Raw genomic sequence first — 27,809 nt, forward strand, 5'->3', positions numbered from 1 at the left:
ACATTAAATCAAATTCTGTTCCGTGTTCATTTATAGAACAAGCTGTCTTCTCATAATATTTATGGATGGCTGCATCACGTTCTTTATGCAGTTCAGAAGGCATTGCAAACACATGGGAGCAAAAATGTTTCCCAAGCAAAACAACACACTCTTCTGCATGCAGAGGGCTGACCTGTGTGGGTGATACTCAGCCACAGCACAGACCCTGTGGAAAGTCTGCAGTGCTTAGGGACACTGTTGGAGATGCAGTGCTGGGCTAGATGGACCTCTCCTATACGTGTAGGAGGGGTGCAAGTAGGGTAGGGAGGCAGGGAGGTCCCAGCCCGTTGCACGATGTGTTAGTATATAGTAGTAGCTAGGAGAGCACTACGAAAGAGCTGCAGACAGTTGGCCACACAAAGGCACAGAGCTGCTGTTTGTTTTGTAGCCCAGAGATGGAGCTGGCAGAGTTTTCTGGCCTTCTGTTTGTGGGCTGGGAATGCAATGAGTTACCTGGGCTCAGAACCATTCCTCTTCTAAGGGTAACCAGGTAGGGCACACAATGTAACTCCTTGGTCTCCCTTGTGAGAGAACTGCGTGCTTTTAAAGAAATTATTATTATTAATCTGTGTTGTAACAATTTTTAAGGGGACTAAATGAGGCAGGCTGGTAATCATTAGTGGGTGAGTCTGACATCAGTCCCAGGCAAAAATATGGAACAGATGATACAGGGACTGAGCCAGAAAGAAAGGAGAGATTGAATACAAATAATTCCAATTAACATGGATTGGAGGAAAAACAGGTTTGAGGGAGTTATTTCATACGTCTATCTTGCTGCATTAGAAGATGTTTGGCTTGGTTCTGCTGTGTAGAACCTAAGATGATCCAAATATGTCATGTATCAAATGGGTTATCCCGTGCCTAAATGCCAGGCTTCATAATATAAGGGTGTTTTGGGAATCATTGCCACCCATCAGGAGTGATTCAGGAGGTATCCATCAAGAATTGGTTCTTTGCTCCAGGCTGTATGGTGCTACTAGCACTGACTAGCAAGAAAATACAAAACTATTTTTAGGCAAGAAACTGATGTGTTGAGTATGGACAAATGAGAGGCAATATAATCAGGGGGTAAATTAATTAGTTCATAGTTACAGATCGGGAGGCTCAGTGTTGAGAAGTAGTGATTTTGAAAGATACTTGCATAATAATAGCATTATGCTGGAAGCACGTGTGCAGCTGATGTCCCAGAGAGCTAATGCACTCTTTAAATGATTTGCAACACTAAAAGATGTCTTACTCTGGTTTGAGCACTAGAGTGACTGCTCCTAGAGTATTAGGTCATCTTTGGTGTCCCATGTCTCCCTTGAAACATGAAAATCTGGAGAGGATTCAGGAAAGCCTTGTAACTAAGCAATCTGAGTCACTGTGAAAGACTGATGAAAGCAAATTTCTTAATATTCTGAACCTCCTTTCCACCCCACCCTAAAATCCCTTTGCAGCTTTCTAATTATAATAATCCTACAAAGAAAACTCTCTCAATGTTTCTTACCGGAAAATACTAGTTTGAACCTCTTCATTCACACTTATGACTAAATATCACCAATATCTATCTGTAGAGGTACATTGTTTGGAACTGTAATATATGTATATATTACACATGTGTGTATATAAATCTTACATGAAAATATTGGGTGATTTCAAATATATTTCAGATTAGAAAAAGGAAGGAAACTATTGACTAGCACCAGGGAAAAACAGTATTGCACAACTTAAAGCAGACAGACTGCTAAAAAGGCTGGAAATGAGGGGTCCCAGGTGTTAGAAAGCCTCCAGCTTCTTAATCAACACTCAGAATTCCTCCTTCCAGTTTTAATAAAGGCTCTGTTTCCACTGGTGCTAGCTGCCAGTAGGTCACCTTCATCAGGGGCCCAACTTAAACGCCTCTATGCAAATACATGTAGCATGGAGAATAAACAAGAGGAGTTAGAGACATGCACGTGTCTGCAGGGCTACAATCTTATTGGCATATCAGAGACATGGTGGGATGGCTCCTATGACTGGAGTGTTGGAATGGGAGGATACAGGGTCTTTAGGAAGGACAGCAGGGGAGACGAGAAGGGGGTGTCACACTCTATGTTAATGACCAGCTGGAGTGCATGGAGCTCTGCCTGGGGATGGATGAGGAGCTGACCGAGAGCTTATGGGTCAGGATTAAAGGGAAGGCAGGGACAGGTGACATTATAGTGGGGGTGTCCTACAGGCCACATAACCAGGAAGACCGAGTGGATGAGGGCCTCTATAGATAGACAGGAGCAGCCTCATGATCACAGGCCCTGGTCCTCATGGGGGACTTCAACCACCCTGCTATCTGTTGGAGGGACAACATAGCAGGGCATAAGCAATCCAGGAGGTGCCTGGAATGAGTTGATGATAACTTCCTTCTCCAAGCGATAGAGGAGACAACAAGGAGAGGTGCTATGCTGGACCTCGTTCTCACTGACAAGAAGGGGCTGATGGGAAGTGTGAAGCTCAAGGGTGGCCTTGGCTGCAGTGACCATGAAATGGTGGAGTTCAAGACCCTTAGGGCTGTAAGGAGGGCACACAGCAAGCTCACTACCCTGGTCTTCAGGAGAGCAGACTTTGGCCTCTTCAGGGATCTGCTTGGCAAAGTAGCATATGATAAAGCTCTGGAGGGAAGAGGGGCCCAAGAAAGCTGGTTAATATTCAAGGATCACCTCCTCCAAGCTCAGGAGTGATGCATCCTGACAAAGAGGAAGTCAGGTAAGAATACCAGGAGGCCTGCAAGGATGAACAAGGAGATCCTGGACAAACTCAAACATAAAAAGGAAGCCTACAGAGGGTGGAAGCAAGGACAAATCACCCGGGAGGAGTACAGATAAATTGTCCAAGCAGCCAAGGATCAGGTTAGGAAGGCCAAAGCCCTGGTATAATTAATTCTGGCCAGGGCCGTGAAGGGCAGTAAGAAAAGCTTCTATAGGTACATCAATGTTAAAAGGAAGACTAGGAAAAATGTGGGCCCTCTCTGGAAGGAAACCAGAAACTGGGTTACCCTGGATGTAGAGAAGGTATTCAATGACTTTTTTACCTCAGTCTTCACTGGCAAGTTCTCCAGCCACACCACCCAAGACACAGAAGGCAAAGGTGGGGACTGGGAGAATGAAGAACTGCCCACTGTAGGAGATCAAGTTCGAGACCATCTGAAGGTGTACAAGTCCAGGGGACCTGATGAGATGCATCCATGGGTCCTGAGGGAACTGGCAGATGAAGTGGCTAAGCCACTATCCAGTGCTGTTTAACATCTTTGTGGGCAACATGGACAGTAGGATTGAGTGCACCCTCAGCAGGTTTGCCAACGACACCAAGCTGTGTGCTGTGGTCAACATGCTGGAGGGAAGGGATGTGCCATCCAGAGGGACCTTGACAGGCTTGAGAGGTGGGACCATGCAAACCTCACAAAGTTCAGCGAGGCCAAGTGCAAGGTCCTGCACATGGGTTGAGGCAATCCCAAGCACAAATAGAGGCTGGGCAATGATGAGTGGATTGAGAGCAGCCCTGCAGAGAAGGACTTGGGGGTATTAGTGGATGGAAAACTGACGATGAGCCAGCAACGTGCGCTCGCAGGCCATAAAGCCAACCATATCGTGGGCTGCATCAAGAGAGTGTGGCCAGCAGGTCGAGGCAGGTGATTCTTCTCCTCTACTCCGCTCTCGTGAGACCCCATCTGGAACACTGTGTCCAACTCTGGGGCCCCCAGCATAAGAAGGACATGGACCTCCTTGAGTGAGTCCAGAGGAGGGCCACAAAGATGATCGGGGGACTGGAGCACCTCCCATGTGAGGACAGGCTGAGAGAGTTGGGGTTGTTCAGCCTGGAGAAGAGAAGGCTCTGGGGAGATCTTATAGCAGCCTTCCAATACCCAAAGGGGGCTTTCAGGAAAGACAGAGAAGGACTTTTTACAGGGGCATGTAGTGATAGGACAAAGGGTAATGGTTTTAAACTGAAAGGGCGTATATTTAGATTAGATGTAAGGAAGAAATTTTTTACTGTGAGGGTGGTGAGACACTGGAACAGGTTGCCCAGAGCAGCTTTGGATGTCCCCTCCCTGGAAGTGTTCAAGGCCGGGTTAGAAGAAGTTTTGAGCAACCTGGTCTAGTGGAAGGTGTCCCTGCCCGTGGCGGGAGTGTTGCAAGTAGGTTATCTTCAAGGTCCCTGCCAACCCAAACCATTCTATGATTTTATGATTCTCTGATTCTATGATCTGCCTTAATTGCCACCTGCCGGACACTACAGTATGGCAACACTGACACATACAAGCCTTGGCTATCCTGCCTCCTCAGCAGAAGAAAAGCTTGTTGAAATAATGCCCATTATACCGTCTTTCAGTGCACATGTAGTTAAATGAAAGATGCTCAGTTCTTTCTCAATCATCTGATTCAGCACCAGCCAGGGGTCCTGTACAATGCATGAACTCATGCTTCTTTTATGTGGTAAGTACTAGCAAGTGGGGCTGGTGGGGGTAAGCCAGAACCAGTTAAGTCATTTATCTCCACTTGCACCAATGGAGGATAGATTTTGACATTATTCCAGTGTCTCTAAAATCAGGCACCATCCTCATTCCTCAGTGTCACTGTCAGACTGACAATGTAGCCGGAACTCATACAGGGCTGCAGTGAAGACCATGGTTAAAAACCACTTTGGTGTTTTGCCTAGTAGGAAGGGTTCACTGGCTGACTCTGGCTATTTAGGAGGTAAATTACTGGTGCTGCTCTTCACACTGAAGGGCAACACTTTCCAGTCTTATTTCCACTGCTTTATGCAGGTGGGGTGGTTTTCTCCTCTGTGCTCCAGTGAGATAGTTTTCTTAAATTTTATTTTTCACAAAAACATCAAGAAGAACCTTTAAATCCTGTCTTTCTTCAGTTTATGATGTCTTTCTTTGGGTGGTACCTAAGAATTCAATACCACAGGGCACCCCTGCCAGGAAAGGTCCCTTGGGACAAAAGAGCTGGAGGCATCAGCACAGGTTGCGGTGAGGGTTACAGCTGTCATTGGAGCACACAGCCAGGGTCTGCAAACTCCATGGTGCCTAAAATAACAAGCAGTTTATTAGGCCTTAAACAGACTAGGTGTATGGTAATACAGGCTGCTGATTAGGGCACTCACCTGTTCTACTCAGTACCTACTCAATATGCTGAAGCACTCTTTTTTTTCGCAAGGAGAACTAGAAACAAGAGCTCAGCCACAAGCCACTGTGCTTAGAGAGGTGCCAATACTGCTTTATTCTCTATGCAAAAGCATCACCAGTGTTTCCCCCTAATGCCAGCTGGCAGGACAAAAGTCCCCAAATACCTGTACTATACCAACAAACAGATCTGGTTGTTTTGGCTGTTGGAAGGTAGGAGAAGCAGGAATTAATCCCTTCAGGCAGAAAAGAGGATTGAGTGAAGACCCCGCCAAACTGTTCCACGTCCTGCCCAAGCTACTGCGTGGATGGACAGAAAGGGTCCCCTCCATCTAAATGCTAGTCTTGTGGGGGATTTTGTCTGGAAAGAGACCCCCTGTAACACAAATAACAGGGTACCTCACTACCCAGCACTGTGTTGTCTAGTTCATCTCTTGGGAATGGAGACCCTGATGAGAGAGGATAAGCTTTTTTCCCCAAACATGCATTCTTTTGACAGCCTGTATTACTTGAAAAGGCACAGGCTCCCAAAAAAGCACCGTTTTTAGGCTGAGCTCCAGGACTCTTTAAAATGGACTGGACACCATTTATCCAAGGGTGTAAGTGTTAACAGGGCATTGCTATGGCACAGACAGCTGTGGTGGTACCCCGAAGCGCATGTTTAGTTACCAAGGATGAAAGCTTTAATGTACAGGTAATTCTGGTGCCTGTGTGGTTGGGCAGCAATGAAGGACGGGGTTGAGGACTGTGGAACTGAGCGTTTGTGGATCCAACCACATTTCTGTAAAAGGGATTAATTTCTCAGACAGCTATCCTGTTACCCCCTAGATAGATTATGCCTGTAGCAGATCTGTTTGCTGGGTGCTGTGAGGTACTCAAATGTTGCAGTGATGAGGAGCCTGAGATTTGCTTTACACCATAGCCAGTCATCTCCCATCAAACACAATGTTCCAGCTACTAGGTGTTTTCAGGATAAATGTGCTCCTCCTTACCTTAGTCTCTTCTGGGCTCCAAGAAATGGCAGAAAAGACTTTGACTATGATAGAAGCAGCTACCACACACATGTGCTTTCTTCATAGCAAAGGGAATGGGAGTCAAGAAGTCAGGTCTGGGTACAGACTGTTGTTGTAACCTTTTGCTCACATTCACACACAATGCCCTATTGTAATGTTGTTTCCTGCAGATTAGCCTAATAACCAGCGAGCAGTGAAGCATGAACATGTGTTCAGGTTTCTTAGGTTGAATTCTAACATAATACAATGTGCCAGCTTTTTAAGGGCTGATCAAAAATGCACAAGAAGGTGAACTGGGTAAGACCAAGCACATGGAATTTTGCTGTAACCCTCAAAGCTTGGAAACTTCCTGGAATAAATGGATTTTATACCTGAAGACACATGATGCTTGCTTTCTTTCCAGCTATTTTATGATTTGGCAATTAAATTTCATAAATTTCTTCTCTAAAAGGGCATAGACTGATGTTGGTAGTAGAACTTTCCTAAAGGCTTGATTATGATTATAACAGTGATAGGATTTTTCATGTATGTGAAAAATACACAGTCCAAGGCCTCATGTGGTGTGTGAGCCAATACAAATGCGGATCAAGTACCTGTCCAGGGAAAACAGGGAGACCTGGAGGTCCTACATGGCCACACCACTGCACATGTGCGGAAGTATTATGGTTATTTACTGCACTGACAACTTTGTAATATATTAGGTATAAAACTGATTGTCAGTGAAATACATTTTAGTGACTTCAGTGCAACAGCACCAAAGAGGACCTGAATGACGTCTCATTTTGGCAGTTCAGTACCAGACTATTAGCGGTAGACTAATGATGTATGCACATAAATGTTCTGTCTGTGAAGAAGGTTGTGCTCCTCGTATTCTGTATTTTCTTTTGTCCTTTAGACTGGCTTAACTTTTAGTGAGCATTATCCTGGGAGGTACATAATGTCATGGCACTTGGAAGGGTTTGCAGTCAGAAAGGCCCTTTCAGTCAGACAAATTACGTTCAGTGTAAAAATTAACAGACAGACAAGCCTAAAACAACTTCAGAAAGGGTATGGATTTTTCTTAATAAGGTGTTATGGTCCATTTGTTAACCAATGTTACTAGACAACTTATACAAACAAAAAATGCCTTGCATGAACTGTGGATCTAGTTGCCTTGTATTAGATTAGTCAACTTGATGGGGAAAATTATAAAATCACCTAATATTTATCATATGATAAGGAAATGCCAGATTTGTACAGGCAGCATGCACCATAATTTTTCAGCTACCAGTTTAATAACAGAATACCTTAAAATTCAGATATTTAATTTTCTTTCTATTAGACTGGTAAATAGATCTCTTTGATACCTCTTTCTTTCTGTACCTCTTCCAGCCCATGGATTTGAACTGCACGAGGTCGCTCTGCTGAAACTCCTATTCAGACTTCTAAATATTTCATAGGATTAATAGGATGTTTTAACACAAGCATCTGTGCACCGAGAAAGGTTTCGGTAGTGCTGGCCACACAAGAAAATGTGTACCTTTTTACCTGGGTCAACATTCAACTGACTTGCATCAGTTTAGCGTATCTATACACGGATGTGCATGAGTCTAAATACATTCACTTTATAAACGATTTTACTTAAACTGATCCAGCCCTTATTCATAGACATGACCTGTCTCATGAGGCCAGGAGTTAGTAGAGTGCTGAGCAGGGTTAAGTCTCCATACCTTCTAAAAAATTAACTTTGATTGGCTTGAACCGCAGGGATCTGACCCTTGACAATGTAATGTGATTTTAACCACACTTTGTCTTGAACTGAATGGAAGTCTGCCTGGATCCAGGTGTAATATCCCATGCTGAGACATTTGGCTTTTGTGGAATTCAGCTGTGCAAAATTAAGGTGGCCCTGTTTCATCCCTTAACCAAAAGGCGATCTCTCTTAAGGGCTACTTTAGAAAGAAACAAGTATTTTCTCTGTATACATTAAAAAAAAAAAAAAGCCACTCTGTGCTTTTCTCAAATGATAATTCTGCATACTGCACTCTGATTTATGCTCAGCATGTCAGGATAATGGGGATGGAAAGCACAGGTCACACTTCTTGGTCACGTAAATACATTGTAAAACGTTCTGAAAGTTTTCAGCACGTCTCCAGCAATGGATCATTAAATAAGAGGAATAAACAAAGAAGGGACCATCAACCTGACCTCCACATAATATACTTAATGACTGCCAGCTACATTCATAAATTTACAGGCACTGGGTTTTATCACCATGTGTGAATCAAGGTTGCAGTTCATATTTACTGTGCAGTTCACAGGAAAATGAAGACTCTGACATCTTGTGTTGTATTTCAGGAGCTTAAGTGAGTGGGATCTGTGTTTGAGAATTCTTAGGCCCACCTCCCCCCCTCCTGGTACATCACATGTGTAGGCAAGACTTTATATAGACTTTTGCTTACTGTTTTGGGAGAAAACAACTATTTACTGTGGTAACAGCTAACATTCAAGTAACTGTCTCAGATTTTCTGGAAAGGGTAACTGTTTAAAAAGAGAAATGGAGTGGGTGTGGGTGTCTTATGTAGGGTAGCTTTTTTTTTCTCTTCTTAACACCATTAAGACCTATCAAATAAGAAGGCCAGTATTTGCATACCCCAGTGATAGGGAAGTCCTACACCAGATAGCACAGTTCTCTAAGTGACTTTACAGAAAATACTGAGGCATAATGCCAAGCTGGGTTTTGTGGATCGTACCCCACAACCAAAGGCATCTGCCTTGCAGCCAGAGGGCCCAGTGGATGCTATTTGCAGCGCCCATGAAGGCACTCCTGCATGGCACAGAGCTGTGCCTTGCACCGACCCTGGGGTTTCAGAGGGTGCTTGGCATTGCATCCTGGCCTCTGATGATACTGGGGACTGTGGACGAGGCAGCGAGATCTCCCTGGGCAGGTCATGTTTTTGGAAATGTGTATTTTCTTCCTTTGGAAAGGGATCTTCTTAGGTTAATTTTTTTCTACACTCAAATACTTACAATAAGCACTGTAAAATTAAGTCCTTTTTCTCCCAGTAAGTAACATACCAGTAAAGGTCTTATTACTGGCTCTCCCACATCAGCTTTGTGGCTTCTATACAGGAATGTAATTCAGCGAGCCACAGAACCATGAAAATATCTGAAGTAGTATTTCTTTTAAATAAATCTTCCTTACAGACAAGTTATATTCCTGGGCATTTCTGTGAAAGCTTCTGTCAGCCCAATTTAATTGGATTGTAGCTGAAAACAACAATATTACATTTACATTAGCTTTAAAAGTCTCTGCATTTTTTCCCCTGCAGCCCATCTGTCTTTAATGCTGCTGAATTTTAATTTAATGAAATGTGTTCATTTTTAACTAACTAAATGTGCTGCATTAATGATCTGATGTATTAAGCAGGTAGTTAGAAAAAGGTGTAATATTGATGTTTAGTCTTGGTAAAAGAACTTTTCACAAGAACCATGTGGCGTTCCTTCTTCAGTTCATACAATTGTTTTAGTTTCCTTATGTGTGGATTTTGCAACTGAATGAACCTGAGCTAAACACAATCTGGATCAGCACAAAAAACCCCAGGACTAGCATGGTTAAAGCACGCTAGTTCCCCTGGCCACTGCAAGCAAACGAATGATGCACGAGAATTTAAAAAGCAAAATGAGACCCACAGATTGACACTTGATTCCAACAATCACCATGTAGAGACCAAATGCCATGCGTATGGGAGGAGCTTGAGGCAAAGCTCACCAGGCTTTCTGTCTCATTAAAAGCAGCCTTCTCCAGGGAGATGTTAGCAGGTTACTAGATCAGAATTCCCCTACAGCATGCTGGCAAGGGTGCAAAACCTGACCCTTTATAACCCTCCCCATCCAAAGCAACGCACTCGGTCATATGGGAGTTGAACAGGGATATTTCCCGACATCAAGTATGGCTTTAGAGAAGAGTGGCATGTAAAACCTTTTAAGAAGAAAGCTACATCCACTTTGGAGAATAAAAGACAGCAGCTGATTCTGAAGGTTCAAAACAACACCCCCAAAGAACTTCTGGGGAGGGAGGGAGGTGGTTGGCATGCGTATAAGCATGAAATTTGATCTACTTGTATCTTTGAACCAGTCACACCTTTTTGACATTACATCTAAAGCACAGGGCCCAACCACCAGAATCAACATTCACTGAACACATCCCTGTTCGTGAGGTTTTATGAACCTCTTGGCTGGCTGCTCTTCCTTAGCAGAGCTGGTTGCATGCATCACCAGCCCCACTTGCCTGTGGCTGCCTGGGGACTCCCAAGAGTCCCACAGATCCCACCACCTGATTGACCCATGGGCCCTTACGAAGAGCCGCAGCTTGGATCAGCGCTGCAAGGCTGATCCATGCCACACTGCCCCTGGGGTACATTTTTGAGGAGGAAAAAGATGGTGGGCCCAGTGCTCAGAGGTCCAAGGGGCAACTTTTTCTCTTCTGTCTCCACCTCCTCGCTCCCTGGTGACTGGGGGAGCATCCGTTGTCCATCCCCCCGGACAGCTGGGGAGCAGCCAGTCATTCCTGGCTGAGCCTGGGTCTGTCTCAGGGCCAGCAGGTAGGAGCAGCCACACACATGTGCTTGGAGGTGCCAAGCCGGAGGTTCTGGTCTGCCTTCCTGAGGGAAACAGGCTTGTACGTTAATAATACTCTAGGACAGTGGCCTCTAACCCCTTAGAGGGTCTTGAGCCCTGTGGGGAGCTGGCACCGGACCTGGCACAGGAGAAGCAACCTGAGTTAGTGCTCTGCTAATGCTCGTGTGTATCTGCAGCCGGGCAGACCCTGACAGAGTTGGCAGGGAGGGGATGTTGCTCCCCTCTTAAACCTCTGGAGAATTCAGCTGGTAGAGGGGGATGCTCCAACAGCCCCACTCCTGGGGAAACTTTCAGTCAGTGTTTGCATTTTATTGTGAGGCAAGAACTGTAAGCAAAAGCCACAAACCTGCTGAAAAGCCAGGCTGCACAAAAGCAGAAGATTCATTTTACACCCTTGATTAAGACACTTTTAACCAGTTGTGGGTTTTTCTAATGAATCGGCAAAGATGCAGGCCAAATGCCACAGCTGTAATCGTGGTAGGTGCAAAAAGGGGTTTTTCCATGATAGAATACTGCCTGGGGCAGGCCTTGGAGCAGCTGGAAGAAGCAGACTGAAGATAGCAGGAAGAGTCTGGCAACGAGGAGGCAGCTGAGCAGGATGCCTTCATGCCTTTTGTAGCACCCTCCCTCCCCCCATCACTCCAGATGAGATGTGGAAATCCTACCTTGGGGATAATAACACTTTCCTCGGACCAGTGAGGGGTGCTTACACACTGTAATAATAGATGCTGTAGAAGTGCTGCAGATGGAAAGTGGATATTGGCTCAATATTTGCAAAATGGGAATAATAAGCCCAGTCTTGCAGAAGACCATTTGGGGAACACAGTGCAGGAAAGAACCCAGCCCAAGGAAAGGAGTCCATGTCTGCCACCAGCCCCTTATTCTGTTACTCTGCAGACACTGATGAATTAAGTGTATAGTGTCGTGCTGTGCAGAGTAAGTGCAACAGACACAGGGAGATCTCTGACATATATTTTGAGGTGTATTTAATATTGTAGTGCTTCCGGATTCCACTAGCATGCTAGGGGTTTTGGCCTCAAACCAATGTTTGCATCAGTACCATGTGTCTCTGGAACAGCAGTGCTTACTTTAGAGCTGGCTATGAAAATAGTTTCCATTATAACCCCTTGTTTTCACATGCTTCTTATATTTTATTTTATTTTGAAAATCTTCTTTTGAGTCAAAAATTTCCATTCGGCATCTTTGCCAAAAGGTGAAGTTTTCCCCCCTCTTTTTCTTAAGCTTGGAGGAAGAATCTTTCAGATGTTTTTGAGTCATGGGAGAGTGGAAAAAATGCTTTTTCCCAGTAGGGTAAAAAAAAGGTCCACATTTTCATAGTAGTAGAAATATGGGGGGGGGGGGGGGCGGAATGGGGGGACGGACTGAAGGCTGAAACTTGTATTTTTGTCTAGAGATTTCTGTAGTAAATCGGCTTCGTAGGGAATAACTTTGATTTGCCAAGGTCAGAGATTATTCTGATTTTTGGCAGTTAATCAGGCATGGGTCCAGGTTTCAAACTTTGCTGGCATTCAGGATATCATTTAAAGTAGTATCTTTACAGCTGCCCATTTAAAGAGGAAAGAGCTGGTCCCCTGTGGTCTTCTGCCCTTCAGAGCTAATTACAGTCCAGCAATACATTTAAATTCATTCTAAAATCTAACTGAATGGAGAGGAACTAGATGAACTGTTGTGCCAAACACTTTTGAAACTTTTTCTCAATTCTCACTCAAGTCAGCAAAGCAAATGGATGTGTTGAAGTCCTGGATAGGCTCAGGCACTTTGAAAGGGCCAAAGTGCATGACAGGGTATGTACACACGACTGGCTCAAGCAACCGAGAAACTTCGTTCAGTATGCCTGCCAAATTTTTTGTTGATGTCTTTTTTCCCCTTCACATAGGCTAGAAAGCGTCAGTGTAAAAATCTGCTATGCTATGTGTAGCTACACTGAATCAGTTGATAAACAGAAGAGGGAAGAAAGAGGTTGGCATCTGACCATCATGCTGACGAGTGATCCTGCAGCCCTATGCTGCCTCCTATTACTGTTTTTTCCTGGTGAGAGCTGTAGCTGATACACTAGGTAATCCCCCTCCCTCTGTTCTAGAAAATATACAAGATGCGAACAACTATTGGGCTAACAGTACTGTTGTGACCTTCAGATTTGCATTTTCTGGCTTTTTTGCAACTTTTAGCTACACAGCCTGCACATTTCATTAAACCTTTCGCTTTCTATCATTCAAAAACCTGCTCTAAGGCATCCAAAATGATGTGTTTATTTTGCTTTGGTGCCAAAAAGCAGTGATTCATTAAGGAGGTTGGAGCTGTAGAGGGAAAGCCACAGCCAGCAACCACCACACATGCCCTGAAGAGCAGAAAGCTGTGTTTTCTTAAGGAAAATGATTAATGCAGCTGGACTAGTATCATGGCTGACTTCTCTGAAGTGAGAAGGCACTGCTGGACAGGCTGGAGAGCACAGAAGTTCTCCCAGATAATTGGGCTTTGCTGCAGGAGCAGCAGCCAGGAGGCATCCAGGCTGCCATTAAGCCCAGATGGGAGAGAGAGAAAAAAGGCCTAAGGGGAGCCGGTCCAGCTGGTAGGAGCCTTTCCTTGAAACGATGAATTAGGGAGCTCCAGTACTGCAACCACTGTTATGGTGAACACAATAAAAGGTGCAACAGGCCTTGAGAGAAGAGGCAGGGGAGGAAAGGTGGTGTCCTGCAGTAAGAACAGACCTTCAGCTGCTTTTAGCTGTACTACTTCATCTTCTCTGCTGGGGACATACCAGCTTGTATCAGTTAAAGGGGCCAATCCACTCTGTTTATTGTAACTACTGATACGAACTTGCAGCAGCTAAAGCCTTTGAAAACCTGGCAGAAACCCGACTCTTGTTGAACTCTACACTCCGGCATGTCATTTTTACGCCATTGCTTTCTTCTTCCCCAGTGGCTTGAACTAGGACAGGCAGAACGCTATTTATAATTTTTAAAGTAGTCCTTTTTGTCTTTCATCATAAATCTGGAACCCTGGACAAAATTGATACCTGGTTAACAAACACACGCTTGATTGGAAAATGTCTGATGGTTATTTTCTGCCTGGAAATGAAACGCTGTCCTGTAGTGACACAGCGCTGCCACTGCACGGTGAAACACAACACAAGAGGAGGTGCTAGGCTCAAGGAGTCAGTATGAGGCACAAAGGAAATGATCACATATGAAGAACATCGATATCGAGAGTTCTTTTTATTAACAATCGTAAGCATGTAGAAGAGTTGTTGAAAATGTAAAGTTTAAAATTTAAACCAGGACCATAGCATTTAAATTATTAAGTATTAGGGTGGGACCTTACAGACTTTGGGTAATACACCAGCCATCTCCTGGGGGGTTCTTTAGCTTTTTTCAGGAATATCTGGTCTAGGGTTAGGGACACAACGTGATACAGTATGTAAGTTCCCCTTGGTGCTTTAAACAGAGGGTAGCTTTTTCCAGCATCAACTGGACAGTGCTTAGTCCTTCTTAAAAGAATACGACAAGATCCTTGCCGTGGAGAACACACATTTTTTATAGCATATCAATTTTCAGCAAATTCAAATTTAAAAAGCCCAACACTGTTAGTGTCAGAAGGGTCTGATTAATCAGGGTCTGAATCTTTCATTTGCTCACCTTTCATAATCTTGCAGAAGTTCTCCAAAACATAGATTATACCACTTCTGCTACTTACGTTGTAAGTCTTTACGCAGCCGGTCACTTTTAAAACAGTAGATGTGAAAGTAATAAAACTCCAAATCGTTAGTGAAATACTCTGGGTCTGTAAGAAAAGGAAGGTTTCTGCATAGACCAGGCTTGCTGAAGCAAAGCAATGGAACTGACTCCAGATCTTCGCAAGCAAAGTAAACAAACATTAGCAACAACCATGGGATGGAGAAAAAGTCAAAGAACTCAGAAGGATATAGAGTTTTAGAATTTGCCTTTAAGGAACATTAGGGAAAGAAAACACTTTTGAAAGATACTGTGGAACAGAACTGGGGTGGAGATGAAGTGTGTAGAAATTGAAATGTTAGAAGGAAGCACAGTGGAGGAGCGGGGCAGTTTCTGAAGCTGAGGAGCACGTGCAGGAGACGAGTAGATCTGCGCTTTGTGACTCCAAAAATGTTTGTGTTGAGACCATTTTCTTTCTATTTTCTGCCTTTTAACCACACACATTATGTAAAATACTTTAAAAGGTCAGTGCGTACAGTACCACAAGAAACTGCAAACTGTTATCAAAATGAAAATGGAGATTTTTCAACATACTTGCAGTGTTCAGGTCTGTAGAAGTCTTTCCTAGAACAACTTGCCAAGCAGTTACTTAATATAGGCAAGAGTATCATTTAGTTAAAGGGTACAGCAAAAGTCACAGATCAGGTGATAAAACCATGAGTAGGTCTATAAGCATTCATTACTAACCATTTAAAATCATATTGATGCAGCTATTGTAAAAGTTTTCTCCAGGTACAGATAGCACCCCCAAGTCAGAGAGCACAAAGGGAGGCCTACAGCTGAGGGCACCCAGCTCACAGCCTGGATGATAAATTATTGAACTGCTGTTGCCATTAATTGTTTACCTGCTTCCCAGTGTCTGAAACTGGCTTACAAACTGTTATGATGAATAATTTAGAGTAGCAAACAAGTTCACAAGTGCATAAGCTATTTGCAGATAATTTGTGAGAGGAAGGAAAGCTTGTCTCTGCCAAATCACCAGGAACGAGTTTGCCCAGCTGCACTCTTTTCCCACCTGTGATGGCAAAGATCTGGTAAGGATAAATAAGAACAAACATTGAAACAGGAGTTGAGATCACCCAAATACTAAACAACTCTGACCCTCTCAGATCTTCTATAGGTAAGGGCCTTGCTACCTGTCTCCCAGTGCAGTCTTAATCTGAACAAGCAAATCTCATCCAAAAAAAGTGTCAGCTGTATGTTTTAATTAGAATAGCCCTCATTTGCATATTAACTCCTCTGGTCCAAGGCTTTGAACCCCTAGCTTCCAAGTTTAGAGACTGAATTACACAAGCTTCTCTCAGTCAGTTGTTCTGTATAGATGTCTTCCATTCTACTATGTAGATAGTTTGTACAGTGGGGTTTTCTGAGGAAGGAAGATTTGTAATGATCACTCGCAAAGACAACAGCCTCTTTAAAAAGGACACATAAAAATATTTTTAAATATTTCCAAATGAGAGAATAGTCTAGGGTTATTACAAAAAGCCCTAGTTATTAAAAGGAAATGGCTGAAATTCCCAATACAAAACAGTATAATTCCTGTGATTTTATTTTGACAGTGCCTGTTTAAGAACTGCATTCAGTTTCCCAGAAAACAGAATTAGGTTTTTGTTCAACCACATGTTCTAGTCTGAAGCAAACAAACTGATTTTGGTGGTGCCCTCCCCAAACTCTTCCCCTTTGTAACTGCAAGTTCTCCACAGGCAGGTACAAATTCAATGTCATTTTTAGAAACCTTAGCATGACCCATGACTAAAAAAATAGCTTCTTGCTTATGTGTGTTCATGTCTTAACCTTTGCTTCGTTCACTGAATCATACAGCTCTGCAGCCTGCAGGACATGGTGCTGCTCATCTTCCAGCAGTTCTGCAAACTGACAGAGGTTGTGAGTGGGTGTGGAGGGGTGGGAGGACCACACAAGAAATGACCTGTCTGGATCATTTCTGTTTTGGACTCAGTGCCATCCTCTTGGTTTATCTTGATAAGGTAATTTTTTTTTTTTCCTGTTACAAGGTTGAACATGCTTGCCAGTTCTGCATTACAAATCCTGGGATTAAATATGATAGCCCCTTCTTATAGTTTCTGTTATATTTATTGCCATAAATTAATCTTGGTGACTGAAGGAAGAGTAATATAAATTCACCTTTCTAAAACGCCTCTTTACATAAGCCTATAGAACTCTGAAGACTAGACAACAGCATCCTATAAATCGTAGGTCATCTATTGCCATCCATCGTCCCAGTATAGTAAACACACTGAAATACAGCTGTCTTTGAAGCTTTATTGATGGGAAGGAATTTGCTCTTTGATATGTGCGATAGATCATTTCATTCTGACTTGGGAACAATTTTTTACATTCTCTTCCGTGAAAAGCTCTCACACCAGCCATTTATACAACTGCAGTATTCTTGTTTTACAAACACTGCTGAAGTTCATGAAGAAGCTATTCTTCCTCTTTCGGTGGAAGATTTCAGTTCTTGGGGGACAGCAAAGTATCTGCTTAGGAGTACTCACTACAGTACCTAACACAATAACTTGGTACAAGAAGGGAAGAACTGTTCATGTAGCATGAGGCAATTGGATAACCGCGGTATTACTACTGACATTGAAATCTGAAATCTAATGGGGACACTGGGTCCAGGAACCCCACCAATGCTGATGTTGTGTCAGAACAGTCTGGCACAACTTACTGGCACCTGTTCTACCCATCAGCTGAAGCTCCGCTTCCCCATCTGATAGAAGACATATATGCATGTTTTAACATCTTGTTGCAGCATTTCCTTCAGTATAAGATTAGCCCTGGCTAAAATGATCATGGAAATTTTAATCCTGAAATTCTCACTTTTCTCTTCCCGGGCCATTTTTGCTTTGCTTGCAGTTGTGGATTTCGAGAAACCCCAGAAGATTATAATAACTCCAAATTGCTGGGAAGTCCATTTGTGTCTCATCCTATTAGTTGTTTAAAGGCAAAGTGGAATATACATCCAAACACATCATAGATAAAGCAATCTAAATCCTAAAAAAAAAAGTATACCCAATAAAAATGCATTTTATCTACATAATTGCAATCTCAAATCTCTGCTAGAATTGGTTGTGATCAAACATCATGATATCCTTAAACTTTTAACTGTCCTAAACACCAACTACTAACATGGCAAGAAATCTAATGCGCAGATTAAAATATCTCTATCATACAGCAGAATAAAAGTCTGCAGACAACCAAATACTAAATGTATGTGTTTTGTGTGGATGCTCATATGGGAATGTCACTAGGATCCCTTCTGTGTGGAGGCAATTACATAAATATAGCTTATACACAGGAGAAATGTAATACATCCTCGCTTTCAACAGTCAGGTTTCTCTCATAGGTCACATTGGTAGATGTCTTTTCGTACAGTGTTGAGGATTCAGGTTTCATTCCCTCCCATCAGTGAGTCTTAAGCTGAATTCTTAAATGAGATGGCTTAAAAAGCAGGAGCTAAGCAGAAAATTGCTTTTTTTTTTTTCTAATTTGATGATCATTAATGACTGTGAGTAGTCTTGAGATATATCATCGCCCCTTTGCATCTTTAGGCAGGAAATAAAGCACAGGGATATAACTGTTGTGTGGACCAGTCCTATTTTATGTATTCTACTAGTATTCCCTGTTCAGGATCAAGATAAAGTATTTATTTTTGCCCACTTTACAAAAGCTGAACAAAGAATCTATGATGATAGTATTGGATGCTGCCGGTATCTAGTGTGTCATGAATAAAAATCCCCTTAGTAAGACCTTTAAATTTTCTACTGCAAGCAAATTATTTCTTGCTTACAAGTTGCTCTTTTGGGTAAACTTTTATAAGCAGAAGCTTAATTTTCTTATTCTATACAACATGATGCCTATAATCTGTTAGTGATATAAATTAACATTTGTGTTCCCTACTAGAACTGCCATCCCCTACTTTCTAAAGCAGTAACTGCATCTGATTAGTTCTGCAACATACCACTAAGCATCGCTGAGGTATGAAGACAGGACTCTTAAAAACAAAGTGGCTGCAGAGAAAAACGTATAAATGAAAGTCACCACCATCAGTTAGCTTAGGAAGAAAAAACCACAAACAAACACAAGAACCAAAACAAAAGATATTGGCAACTAATTCAACTACACTGGAGAATGTGATAACTATGCCCATTTTATCAGTTTATAAATTGACCTTGAGGAGTTTATGACTTCACAGGAATTGTTGCAGACAGATGATATATACTTCTGCATTGTAAACTGGGCTTTTATGTAGCAGGGGAACACAAATTCCTTTGATAAAATTAATGAGATTCACCAGGGGCAGACGAGAACACTTTTATGTTCCTGTTTACGAGTGACTCCAAAGAGGTAACTCGAGTTTCTCAAAACAAACCCTTTAAAAATCATTTTTCAAGGTAAGAAACATAAATGTGGAGAACTGATGCAAAAAACTCTCCTGAAAAGTAAGTGACTGGAGTCGGTTGTTCAACAAGCTGCCCTTCCAAAAGCCTTTCCTCGTGTTGAAGGGACCACCTACCTTCCCCTTCGCTCCCACAATGTAATTCAGCCTGGTGCCTCTGTACTACCCCCACTCGTCTCCAACTCCGTGCTTTGTATGGGGCCTGGATTTGGAGGTGTCAGGCAAAGAGCCTTGCCTTCCGTGTTTGAACGCCCAGGAGTGCTGCAATGCTATTCTCTCCTCACAAAGGCACTGTTAGGTTAACATGCAACGTGTCAGTCTTTCCTGAGCGCATTGGCACCAGCCTTCTGCGAGCCTGTGGCTGGAGAGCACTTTCTGCACTTCCCATCTCACCTTGTGGATCTCTTTTGAGCTGTCTCCCATCATCCAGCACTTTTTAAAGGGGCAGACAACACTGGACATGAGACAGCACTTTTTGTCTGATAAAAAGCGTGACGATGTAATGGGATTTCTGCCTATCCCTTTCCTATTTGCACATCCGTACATGAATATTGGCTCCTTTTTGTAACAGCAATAGCTCACTCAGAGCTTGTGTTGAATTTTTCCGAACCCCGACATGGAGCAGCTTTCTAAGATACCTTCCTTGGCCCTGTAGACTGTGTTGCTCCGTCCTGCAAGTCTGACTTTTTTCTTCTTTTGACCCTATTAAAACTTACTTGTTTGAAAGAGCAGAGTTTATTAAATAATCCAGATAACTCTGTGACTGTCTTGTCCTCATTATCACTCTGGTAATATTTACTCCATCTAAAATTGCTGCCGGTGGTGATTTATTTAGTCTTTTAAATGAAAACACTGAAGAGCCTCCCCACAGCTCCCCAACAGAAACACCCTCATTAAATGCTAGTGCTACTTGGACAATTAATCTGCTTTTCATTTAGTTCTTGATCTGTTTGTGCTTTATTAATTTTGTGTTGTCCTCACTTTTTTCTCTCTTACTAAATGAAGCACCTAGCAGAAGTCTATTACACTCAAGCCCATACCTCTGGCAATTTAGTCTATAATCATATAAAACAAGGAAATAAAAGACCTGTTACCAAGACCTATTTTCTATTAAAAACCATGAAGACCAGCGTTAGTTGTACTCTATTCTCCATGTATTAGCTGACAGCCACATCTCTTCTGCCTGTAACTGGTGCCAGACTACCCAGATGGCAGCTACCCATGGTACTCCATTTGCTTCCCGAGTACGGGCCCCACACTAAGCCAGTTCTTCATCTCCTGAAACACCACCACAGTGCCGACACATACAAAGATCAGCAGGTCAGAAATCTCTTCGGCCAACCCCTCTAGGATTTCCAGGCCACTCAAAACCATAGTAATTTCACTGTATGTCTTGCTAACAGATGTTCTTTAGTATGTTCTTTAGATGAGCCTTGAGTGTCTTCCTGTGATGTATATGCATCTCCCTGCTTTTTTCTAGATACTGCATGGTAATAGCTATTAGGCACTTGAGCGCCTTTTTCTTTTTTTTTTTTTTTTGTATCACTGGTTATCTGTTTGCTCTAGCATTAAGCTTGTATCACTGCTTAGATCAAGGTTATGAATTAAGAAAAACAAACCTTTGTTCCTTTTGCCCTTGTGCTGTGCACAAGCTCTATTTCTCCCCATCTTCCCCAATAATTTATCCAACTGGTGATGTCCCTCCTCATCACTTGTTACGGCAGAGCACTGTCTGGATGCTGCTGTCTTAGACCATCCACTTTCTTTCAAAATTAAAGGTGGTCCTGTCTTCGATTCTGCACCTGCGGCAGTCGAGGGCTGGGCGCTTTTTCAGACTCCCGCCCCCCGAGCGAAACAAGGGCTCGCAGCCACCCCCCCAGCTGCGCTGCTCAGGCGCTCCCTGTCCACTCGTGACAGCGGGAGAGCCCTGGGCGCCGCCCCCAGCAGCCGGGCGCCTGGGAGCGGGGCCGGGGGGGTCGCTCCCTGCAGCTGTCACACGTTTGCCCTGCGCCTTCAGAGAAGGGGTGCAAAGCATTTTAAGTCTGGACCAACGTTTTGGACTTCGGAGACGGGCGGGGGTCAGGCAGGGGCTTGGGACGTTAGCGGGGCGGGGCGGCCCGCCAAGCAAGCCCCCTCCCTCCCCACCTCCGTATAATTAAGGGTGGATTTTCTTTCTTTTTAAAAAAAAATTATTAAAGACTCTGCCAGTCCCTCCCGCGCCCCTGCCCCGCAGCCGGGACCCGGGCAGGCAGCGGCGCGGCGGAGCAGGGCCCCCCGCAGCCCCCCCCCCGCGGCCGGACGAGGGCGAGGCGTCGCCCCGGGGCCCGGGGAAGAAGTGGGGGGCGTGCAGCGGCGCTGCGGCCGCGGCCCCGCTCCCACCGGCAGCGCGGCGGCATGACGGGCAGCCGCCGGCCCGCCGCCGCCGCGGGAGCAGCCGCCCCCCGTCAGCCGGCGGGCGGCGCGGCGGGGAGCGCGGCCCCGGCGGAAAGTGCGATGGCCCCCCGGAACCAGCCGCGGCGGAGGCTGCGCGCCCGGCGGGCGGCGTGAGCGCCTCCCGGCCAAGCCATGGGCCAGACCTCGGTCTCCACACTGCCCGAGCCGGCCAGCGGTGAGTACCGAAGGACGCCGGCGGCGGGACAGCGCGGCGGGGGGGTCCCGGCGGCGGCACGGTGCGGTGCCCGGGGCGGGGTGCGGTGCCGTGCCCGCGCTGCTGCTGCCGCCGCCCGCCCGTGCCCTCGGACAGCTGCGGGGCTGGGGGAGGGGGGGAGCGGCCGGGGAGCACGGCCGCCCCCACGGTGCCCTGCCCGGCAGTCCCAGGGGGCGAGGGGCTCCGCGGTGCCCCCCCATCCCCGGAGCTTGGGGCTCATTTTTTCCCCTTTAATAACTAAGTAAGAAGGGGAATAAAAGGGGGGGGGGGGGGGGTGGAGAAGGAAAGGAGCTCTGGCACCTCGCCCAGCAGCGCGGCTAGTAACCCGCCCATCTGGTTGCTTTTGGCTCCAGGACATTTTATGTGTAAGCAGACTATTGAAAATAAATAAATAGCGTGTGAGTGGAACTTTCCCCCAGCCGCCCCCCAGTAAACCAGCCCTAGCTGTTTGTAAGTTTTTGAAGATAGTATGAACTACTTGGGAATGCTGTTTAGAGGCATGTTAGGATAACCCGGTATGTTTTAGTTACTGAAAAACAGAGCGGGTCTCTTCTCACAATAATAGGATGTAGAATCCAAATTAACTCCAGCGAGGTTTGAAGTTTCCTGCGACAATGTCAACTGCACGCATGTTTTTCCTCAATGCCTATTTCCTTTGCATCCACTTCAAAAAAAAAACCCAACCGAATCCTGTTGTAGACTTTTAATTCTGAAGGCTGAACTTTATTCTTAATTTGCTTATTGCTGTTGATGTGGGAATCTTTTTTCAAACAGGAGACAGTGCAACCAACTTTCTTCTTCCCCTTTTGTTTTCATCACAGGTGTTTCAAAGAATAGTTTTAGTAATAACATATATTTTCAGAAAAGCTCCATTGTGTTGCCTGTGGTACAACTTCCTAGTCCTACCATCCCAGTCTAAATCTTGCATGATTTCTTCTCCTGCCAGACATTGCATGAAAGAGAAATTTGACCATTTCCAATAAATTTCACCATCATGTTGAAGGTTTCACCCAGCAGCCAGCACGTTAGAATTATATCAAGGTAGGCATCGGGAAACAGATGTAAGGAAACAGATGGACTGGTTAGAAGTTTTTGTTAAACTTCCTGTACAAAAATGTGTCCAAACTCTTAATGTGCATAAGTCTATTGTGAGGGTATTTTGCCTGGGAGTGGGTCCTGTATCTTGACTAGTGCTGGCTGTGGTGCCTGTGTTCCCTCGGCAGAATGCTAGCAGACAATAACTGGGCTGGATTTCTAATTTTAGCTAAAAGAAAAAAGTCACCCTTGAATTCTTTCCTAACTGAAACCAAGATTTTAAATCAGGAGCCATGAGACAGTTTTCTGAAGGTGTAAATTATGGTGATGCTACCTCAACGTTGCCAAGTTAATTCCAGTTAACACCATTTTAAGAGCACTGCACTTGGGATGAGACGCTAGTGGTGCCTTCGGGAGGTTCCACAGAAGAGCAATCCCACTGCATTTTCAGCCCTGTTGAAAATGTTGGGAGGGTACATCCTCAACAAGAAGCCACAGGGACAGGTAGGTTTCTGGGTGGCATGGATTCTTGAGAGTGCAGTCATTTGTTTTCTCTAGCCTGCTGCGCAGGTAATGTCCGAATGCTTATAGTACATTGCAAAGTTTGGGAAGCCCCGTCCAGCTCTGATCAGGGCAGGAGAATGACTTCCGTTGGTTCCAGTTCAGACGGGTTGCCCCTTAGGCAAGTAGTCCTAAAATCTTCGTTGATTTTGGCGTGCCAGCCAACTACAAGCCATTTAAGTCTTTGACAGCTGCTGGAGATTAGAGTTGAAGGAGATCCCTGTCTTGCACACACAGGGGCTACAAATCTGGTTTAGTGCTAAGGAATCAATAGTGCATTCAGATCCCCAGTGAGCCACACAAAAGCAGCTGTGAGAAGTTACTTGCCTGTTCACTCCTTATTTTTTCCCCAGCCATGCCAGCCTGCAAGGGCTCAGATCCTGCCCTCTGATCCCTGCTGTGCCCCCACAGAGGGGCTGTTGGCTGAGTGCCGGGGAGGGCACCACTAGTAAATCACCATGGGGCCTTTGGGTGGACTGATAAGGTGAACACTGTTTGATGTAGAAAACGGAAATAAAATATTTTTCCTGAAAGTCACGGAGTGTTAGAAGAGATAAAATATATGCATAATACAGTAGTCAGTATGGACTCCAGCCAATGTCCTGCGTTGTTTTTTGGTTTTTTTTTTAGGATTTACTTTAAATGAAAGATTTTACTCTTGGAAAGGGAAATATATACTGAAGTACTTAAACCGACCACAGTCCTAGTGACACTTTCCCATTGGGTTAAGCGCAAGACTGAAGCCTAGCCATAAAACTCAAAGTCCTTCTCGACTGGACAAATGTAGACTCATACCAGACAGTATCTTTAGAGTGCCTCTAAAGAGAAGAAGAATCGGATTTTAGTGCCCCATTGGAACTTTCTTTGGAAGCAACACTCTCTTGCTAGAGTTTGCCATCAGCTGTGAGTGAGTGGGTGTTGAAGTCTGTTGGACAGGAGGATCAGGGCTTTAATCATCTCCCATAACTATGAGTGGTAGATGGGCAGCAAAGCAGCTCTTAGCTGCCTATGGACACCCACCGGGCAATCCTTTGCTACTTCTCCTCCTTGGTTCCTGCTTTTCAGTCATTTAGATAAATTTTCTAAAGCTGTTTGTTATTTGTCATGGTTAACAAATGTGAACAGTGATTGCAGGAGGGGCTTGGGAAGACAGTATAGGCAGTACAGATATGTGGAAAAGGAGGCGTGCGTACTGTCCTTGTTCATCTTCCTTCCTCTTCTGTGATTTTCCCACGCCTGGCAGGACGTGATTAACGTGCTCTCTCCCCATTCATTGGCTGGAGTTCAGTGCTTTTGGGGGTTATCAGCCATCATGCGCAAAGGCTATCACTTCTGCTTTCTGATCTACAGCTTATCAAAGGGCGGTAGAGCTGTGCACTTCTTTCAATCTTTTTTCCTTTTTGGATTTGTTCTTGGGTAGTTCAGTACCGGCCACAGTACTGGGAAACAGCCAGGTCCTCAAGTGGAAACATGATCAGCATATTGGGAAGATAACACTCAAAAGCAGACCTAGTTAGGTGGCAAAAGATTTTTGTTGTTTCTTGAATAGCGATGCCTTGTCGAGAATGAAATTTGCAGTGAAAACAGACCTACCAGTGTTCCTAGGAAGAGGTCAGGCAGTTCAGCACAGAGTCTGTGAAGCACAGCAGAGGGTATGTGGAGGGGAAGGACAAGCTGCAAAGAGAAGGGCTCGGGAACCTCTTGCCCCGATGGTCGGGGTGCTCAGCGGGGCCAGTTGAAGGCTGGGGTCAGATCCCTGTGCTGACCTGCAGCACCAAGTACGTAATCCATGGGCCTATTTGCTCTGGAGTGGATGGGAATTCCTCTTGTCGTATACGCTTTACAAAAACAGAACACAAATTGTCGAGTTTGCATTTCATCCAAAGTTTTTCCAAGGACATGAAAATGTACTTCCAACAGCACAGGAAAACCATTTTCCACCCAGCTCCCCCCACGAGATGAAAGCAGTCACTGGTGGGATCCTGTTGTTTGTTGACCTTGGCACTCGGTGAAATGATTCTCGTAGGTCAGAAGTGAGCATGTTTCCCAGACTGCTCTTTTTCATCTCTCTTGGCTTTATGGGATTTCCTGTTCATTGGCAAGGAAACAGCAGCTTCACCTGTCTGTGCAGAGGAATTGTAATTGCCTTAACTGGGCAGCCTGATTTTAATCCTGAAATGAAATGGAAAGCTAGTATTCCTTTCAGCAGCTCTAGGTGTTGGTAAACAAAGTAATTGGTTATCAGTGCAGCAATTTCAGGACTTGTTTAAGAAGAGAAGTTACTCCAATAGTGCTCTTTGGTAGTAGCTACTTGTGAGCCTTACTGAGGGTGCTGTTCTGGAGCAAGCACTTCTGTTCCTGAGGAGTTAGACATGGAGATACTCAGCCATGGACTTAAATTCTGATCCTGACTCAGTCCACTACGAATCTGAATGAGCAGGCAAGCCCTTACAGTAATAATTCTTAATGAGGGAAAAAATGAAGTTGATTTTTCTCCTCTAGCTTCTCTTCCCTTCAAAAGTGGAAGAACTTAGACATCATTGCACTTTACAGGAGGGCATCTCAAAGCATTTACAGGTGCAGTGAGCTACTCGCAACACAACTGTTAGCTGGTCATTTTGGTTATTGGTGCACTTGAAAGAGTGGGAAGCAGAGATATTGAGCTGAAATGTCAAGTCCCATTTGATGTGAAGCCCTAAATGACTTGTCCACAGCCACAGGGGATGTTCTGGGCAGAGCACTTCATCTTTCTTCTTTTTTTTTTTTTTTACCCGAGGTTTGAATTGGCTGGGGCTTTTGAGGCTGAACCCTTGCAATACTGCACTGGCAATCCTATTCCTTTTTTCCCTTCTTTATGCTTTTGTAAGTTATGGAAGAGTTATAAGTATAATGTAAAGGGAACTCTATTTTCAGTTGCTGCTAAAGTTACGTTCCAAGTTTTTCAGTTTTTGTGAATCTTGAGCATTGGGAAACTCTTTCCTCATCCTACCAGTGTTGTCAGATGGGGCTGCAATTGTGACAGCTCCGGAATTTGGGTTAAGCAGGCAGTTTGCCCCAGACTTTGGGTTGATTGAGTGGATATTTTACATAGCTAGTCAAAGGCATAAAAAGGCCATGCTTTCAGATAGAATGGGTAGCCACAAATTTGCCTGCTACTAATGGGAACAGCGAGAGCTCTTTTAAAAGGTTGGTCCTTGTGTGTCTTGAGCTGAAATATCAAAAGTAATAGCAACTGCTGAAAGTGTAGGTCTCAGCACCCAAAGCCATGATTCTGATTTGTGCTGTTGGTGAGGGTCCAAGTGTGAGCATGTGGAATGAATCACTGTTTATAGAGAAAAAACTGTACACACTTTTAAATATAACACATTTATAAAATACAAAATGTATTTCTGTGTTCACGGGTACTGCTGTATACTCTGTGATCTGCTGGAGCAAAACTGTGCCCCTGCTGCCATAGCGGTTGCTGCTGGTTGGCCTGGACCAAGCTCCTCAGCTGCAGCAATAACTCACTGCAGAGGAGGTTGCAATCTGAGCCTCCCCTAAGGGGCATGGCCGAGAGCAGAGATCTTGTAAGGACATGAAGGACCAGCCACACCACAAGAACCACATGTGAACCGCAGGAACGTGTGTGTGTGAAAATAAAGGCCTAGTGCTCAACAGGTCCCACGTTAGTGTCTTACCACTTCTCACTCCGAGGCTGCTTCAGGGATGACCAGGAATTCTTCTCATTTAGCTGTCAGGGTACATGACCTTTCATGTCAGGCATGCTAGCTGGGATGCCTTCATGCCCTGATGTTTGGTAGTCGCTAATCACCTGTTCGCAGTGTTAATCATCAGCTTCTGCATCTGCCACGAGGAGAACGAGAGCTGGCTACTGGAGGGCAGGGCGGCAGAGCCCTGTGGGCTGGCTGGGTTTGTGTAGGGTTGTCTTCTCAGACGACCACCTTGATACTTCCCCCAGATGAAAAGCTCACAGGAGATCTTTTTTCCTCATGAGTCCCCTGTGCTAAGCCCCACTGGCAACTGATCCCACTCCGTTGGATCTCAGCCACCCCTTGGATCAGTTGTCCGTCCTTCCTAGATCCTATTCCTCAGCTTTCGTACTGCTCCTGATTTGTATCGCCTTGTCCTTAGGTGGTGTTTTCTGTTACGTATTTCAAAACACTTTTCAGTCCTTTTTGTAATGTTCCTTGATTTAAATGGGAAAACTGAGCATAAGGAGGTGGGATGGCACCCAAGACACAGGCCAGGAGGAAACCAAAGAGCGCTCAAGTCCTTGTCAGTGTTTGAGCTGTATCACAGTCCCGCCTATTAAAAGCAGAAAAGACTTGGACATTTATGTCTCTCTTTATATGATTTTACTATGTACAGTTTTCCTTTATTTATTTTGGATGCTTTTTGAGATTTTAAAAAAATGAAGAAACAGTAACATTGTTGAAAAATACTTCTGAATCAGTGCTGGGTTTGGATTTATTTTTCACTTTAGTTTATTGTTTTAAAACATAATGAAACTGATTAAAAAAATAGAGTGCACTTAATGCCTTGGGTCAATCACTGATGGATTTTTAAAAAATACTTC

General features: G+C 44.5%; 1 protein-coding gene across 4 annotated transcripts in view; it reads left to right on the plus strand.

Moving 5' to 3' along the window:
* Nucleotides 1-27,809, plus strand: part of PHACTR2 (phosphatase and actin regulator 2) — a 145,672-nt gene that overhangs the window by 41,178 nt on the left and 76,685 nt on the right. The window contains exon 1 of one of the 4 annotated variants that reach the window (XM_074862723.1): nt 21,400-21,595. The exons of the other annotated variants lie outside the window; for them this stretch is intronic. Within the exon in view, the coding sequence (XP_074718824.1) occupies nt 21,553-21,595 (43 nt within the window). The 5' untranslated portion in view covers nt 21,400-21,552. Of the gene's footprint in view, nt 1-21,399; nt 21,596-27,809 lie in introns of those variants that run through there. 4 annotated transcript variants of the gene reach the window in all.

Source organism: Strix uralensis, chromosome 3 (genome assembly GCF_047716275.1).
Source record: "Strix uralensis isolate ZFMK-TIS-50842 chromosome 3, bStrUra1, whole genome shotgun sequence".
NCBI lineage: Eukaryota > Metazoa > Chordata > Aves > Strigiformes > Strigidae > Strix > Strix uralensis.